This window comes from Acanthisitta chloris, unplaced genomic scaffold (genome assembly GCF_000695815.1).
Source record: "Acanthisitta chloris isolate BGI_N310 unplaced genomic scaffold, ASM69581v1 scaffold18789, whole genome shotgun sequence".
Taxonomy (NCBI): Eukaryota; Metazoa; Chordata; class Aves; order Passeriformes; family Acanthisittidae; genus Acanthisitta; species Acanthisitta chloris.
In genome coordinates, this window is record NW_008693313.1 from 1109 (window position 1) to 5852 (window position 4744).

The window sequence follows — 4744 nt, forward strand, 5'->3', positions numbered from 1 at the left end:
TAGGAATGGGTGGCTGCCAGGATTGAGGTGGCCACTGGGCTTGGGGTGGCCACTGCTGGGCTGAGGGGAGCATCAGGTATCAGTAGCCATGGGGGTTAAGGTGGCCACTGGCACTGGGGTGATTGCCAGGAATCCGTGGCCGTTTCACAGGCATTGGTGGCCACTAGGGTTGAGGTGGCCACCACCAGGCTGAGGGGAGCACCATGTGTTGTGTTTACTGGGGTTAAAGTGGCCACCAGGGTTGAGGTGTCTGTAGCCAGACTGAAGTGACCACCAGGCATCAGTGGCCATGGAGTTAAGGTGGCCACTGGCCTTGAGGTGACTGCCAGGCTTTGGTGGCCACTGGTAGGCCACCAGGAGGCTAAGGGGAGCTCCAGGAGTTGGTGGCCACTGGGGTTAAGTGACCAGCACGGTTAAGGTGGCTGTAGCCAGGCTGAAGTGACCGCCAGGCAGTGGTAGCCACCAGGCTTTGGGTGGCCACTGGGCTTGAGTTGGCCACCACTGGGTTGAGGTGACCACTGATACCACACTCCACTGGCTGTGGGCTAGTGGTTGCCTCAAGAACACACTCCTTTGTGGGAGCTCTCCCTCCCCTGGCTCTGCACATCTTCCCCCAACATCTGAGAAGGTTCTGAGCAGAGCTGACTTCTCCTGCTTGGTGTTGCTGCAGTACAAAGAGAAGTGTTTTAAAGGCTGATTTTAAAGGATTCCTCTTTGTCTCTTCTCACATTGCACAAAGGGAAAAAATGGTTCAAACTCGTTAATTAGAAGAACTTTTCTGACAAGGACAGAAGGGTGAGGACAGTTGTCAGAGCCTGGCGAGTCACGTCCTGGGGAGGTTGGGTTTTTTTTCTGGAGGGCAGGCAGACAGCTGTGCTGCTGGAGAGGAGAACACAATGTGAACAGCCCGTGGGTCTCATTTTTTTCTTCCTCTCCTTTCAGACATTGTCTTGTCTCTTTCTCTGGAACTGTTTATTTAGCTAAACAACCCACAAGGCACAGGTGGGAGAGGAAAAACCTTTGTGCAAACCACAACTCTTCCCCTACAAAAAGCCTGAAGAAGCTCAGCCTTACCCCTCTGGCACAAACAGGGAAACTTAGTCTTTCTTCTAACCTCAGATTAGAAAGAAAAAAGGAGAAAAGCCACAAGCTCTGTGAGCTTTCTTTAATGTGAATGTTATCAGGAGGCAAAAGGCCAAGCCCTGACACCTCTCTCCTCTTTTAAACATCATTTTTATCCTCCTTTGTGACAGAGTGCAGCAGGACTGGTGCATTCTCTGCAGGAGCCTTTGTTGCTCTGTGGTTGGGGTCTCACCTCCAGCTGGGTGGGCACTCCTGGGGCTCTGCTGATGGTTTTGGACTGCTTAACCCACGTGGCAGTGCAGCTGAGGGATGGCAGTATGCTCTCAGCTCTGTCTGCACATTGATTTTTGGATGCTGACATCCAGCACCAGGCACCTGTGTTCCCACTTGGTGTCCTGCTGTCTTAGCCACAGCCAAAGATGATGTTCAGTCTGTGTGTGCTACAGCTGGATCTCCTCCCGCCTCCAGCCCCATTCAGTAAGAGCTGATGCCTCTCCCCACACTCCAGCACAGAGTCCCACCAGCTGATGTTGCTCATTTGCCTCCCATCCCTTGAGGTCTGTGTCTGTGAAGTGCCAAAAAAAAAAGCAGACTCTAAAAGATTCACCTGCAGGAGATTGCTGCTGTGCTGAGGAGAGGACGAGGCAATGGCCCATCCCTTCAGAGCTCAGCACACATCCAGGACAGCCTGGCAGGCAGAGAGGAGGTCCCACAGGCTTCCCAGGCCCTGGAGCTGCTTCCCAGGCAGGGAGGGATCACACAGCCTCCAGCGAGGTTAGTGCACAGGCAAGAGGTAGAGCTCAGACAAGTCCTGGAGCCTGGCCCAAGCCTTCCTGGTGTGATCCTGACACCTGGCTGACAGAGCAGGTGCTCAGGAAAATGCTGTTACCTGTTTACAGAGCCAAGAATGTTCATCCCCATCCATTCAGGAACAAAGGCAGTTTTGGCCACAAGAATGTGGAAAGTCCCCAATGGATTCCTGTGCACAAATAACCACCTTCCTTCATTTTTTCACCTGTGTAGCCCCTGCACTCTGCCCTCCTTATCTCTCCTCACCCAGTGGCCACATCCAAATCTCCAGTTTGTATTCCAGGGTCTTTAATTCTGTCTGTCTCAGCCTTGGAACTGCCCTGGAAGGCTCTTAAGTGCTTTTGTTGCCACAGTTGATGGGAGCAAAACCTTCCAGGCTGCATTAGTGCTGCTTCAGGCTGGCAGGCAACAGATGGAAAATAAACTAGTTCAGGAGCTCTGGGGATGGTGGTGGTGCTGCAGGCAATGGAGAACAGGCACAGCTAAACAGAATGCAGAGTATTTCTGCTCACAGCTCCAGGCTTTGGCGGGGGTGGCAGGGGAGGCTGCCCCAAGTGATGGGTCACAGGGGACATGCCGTGGGCTGGCTGGCAGTGAGGGGCTTGTCCCACTTGCCCCATGTCTCCCTCTCACACCAATGTGGAGCTTTCTTGTTCTGCCTCCAAGTTCTCCTTTTTTTCTTCAGTGCTGAGACTGCAGAGTGGAAATGACTGGAAGCATCGAGAGCCCTTCTGAGGCTGCTCCAAGGGGGATGTTGTGTTTGAGTAGTGTCTCTCACTGGATGATCTCTGTGTGGGCTTTGCAGAGGGAGAGACTGAGGCACAGGGTGGCTGAGGTCTTGCACAAGTTTCTGGAGAGGACCATGGGGTTTGGGGCTCCCTGATGGATGGCAGAGGGAGCAGGGGGCCAAACTTTTCCTTCCAGTCCCGAGGCTGGAGACTTGGAGAGACAGTGAGCAGAGCAGGACAGTTGTGGGCAGTAATCCTGGCATGGATCTCACCACAGGTGGAAGTTACATCACTTTCTGCAGAGTTCCAAGGGCTCAGCTCATTCCCTTTGTGTTTTTGGTATGTGGATGCTCATGGGTTTGACTGCCTTTGTTTCCCTGCAGATCAGTTCATTACAGCAATCACCACCCCCAGGTATTCTGGATATCTGCAGGTTTAGGACTAACTATGTGGAAAAAGTGGGAAATTTTTCTGACAAAAGACTTTGAGGCTGACTCTGAGCAAATGGTTCAGTTTGAATTTCTCAGCCAGATGTAGTTTTAATATGCTCATGCCAACAGTTCCTGGACACCAATCCCTGTGGTAAATAGCACAAAATCCTGCCAAGGGGTGTTAATCTTTCCACTGGATGGTGTTTGTGTGCTGGGCAGAATGCAGATTAACTCTGGAGCTGAGAGGGGCTGGAGTGAATTTCTGAAGGAGGTTGGAATGAAATCTCACTTGGCTCTTTTCCCCGAACCAGGAGCTGGCTCTGAAGTCCTTGGGAAATGAGGGGCTGTTTCTCTTTTCCTCTCTGGACACAAACAACGACCTGTACCTCAGCCCAGAGGAGTTCAAGCCAATAGCTGAGAAGCTGACAGGTAGGTCCCTGTCTGCCTTGCAGGACTCTCCCTGCAAAAACCAAAGCTACTGCACCCCACAAGTTTTATTCCCTGATTTATTATTGTTTTCTGGGTGCTCTTTTGAGTCTTATTTACATGAAGAGAGGCTGCTAAGCTTTACATGTTTTTGAAAAGGCTTAAACACTAGACATCACTTTCACAAAGTAGAGTTTTTATAAGGTGGAGGATCCCATTGCTGGACTAGCAAAGTACATAAGTTACTTTGTCTGGAGCTTAAAGGGGATTTGGGCTGGGTGAATGCAACAAATACAGCTCAGCCCAGGCTAGGCCAAAACCATGAGTGAGTCACAGTGTTCCATTCATTCCCTCCCCTGGCTGTGGCAGCCTCTCTTGGATAACAATTGTGGGAGATCATGTTTGGAGACTGTATCAGTGCACAGCAAATGTCTCTGCTGGTGCCAAGCAGGGAGAAGTGTGGGGAGGACAGTGTACAGTGGAGCTCAGAGTGAACACAGACAGTATTTGCTTGTGCTGTCATGGCTTGACTCGAGCACGTGTTGGGATTGCTCCAAGGTGCAGTGAGGCTGCAGCACTGAGCTGTGGGGTTTGGAATCATGGAAACACAGAATCCCAGGCTGGCTTGGGTGGGAAGGACCTTAAAGGTCATCTCATTCCACGCCCTGACAGGGACACCTTCCACTAGACCACATTGCTCCAAGCCCCATCCAGCCTGGCCTGGAACACTCCCAGGGATGGAGCAGCCACAGCTTCTCTGGGCAGCCTGTGCCAGTGCCTCAGCACCTCACAGGGAAGAATTTCTTCCCAATATCCAAGCTAATCCTGCTCTCTTTCAGTTTGAAGCCTATTTGGCGGCTCCTCTTTAATTCATGCAGCCAAAGCTGGTCTCCAGGGTGGGTCTGAGTTCTGCTGCTTGGGGACAGCTGGGAAACTCCCAGTGCTCCTGGATTTGCCAGGATAAATGTGTAATCACTTCACAATTGCTTAAAAGGGGAGGGAGGGGAAACAGCTGTTTAAATTCCTGTCCTTTTGTCTAGGAGTTGCTCCCATCGTGGAATCAGAAGAGGAGGAGACGCCTGATCCGAGTGGGGAGACACTGACTGTTGTGGCTAAATTCCAGCCTTTGGTCATGGAAACAATGACGAAGAGCAAGGATGGTTTCTTGGGAGTAGGTGTCATGCATGGTCAGAAATTGTGGAATAATCACATCCTGTGGGCTGGTAACATCCCCAGGAATACGTGGAGTGGGACATGGTCCTGCTG

The 4744-nt window shown here is 51.6% G+C and overlaps 1 protein-coding gene across 1 annotated transcript in view; it reads left to right on the top strand.

Annotated features, from left to right (window-relative positions):
• Positions 1–3363: 3363 nt before the first annotated feature.
• SEPN1 (selenoprotein N, 1) overlaps positions 3364–4744 on the top strand; it is a gene marked incomplete at its 5' end in the record, with an annotated part of 10144 nt that continues 8763 nt past the window's right edge. The window contains 2 exon segments of the mRNA XM_009083037.1: positions 3364–3481; positions 4519–4649. Coding sequence (XP_009081285.1) covers positions 3364–3481; positions 4519–4649 — 249 coding nt within the window.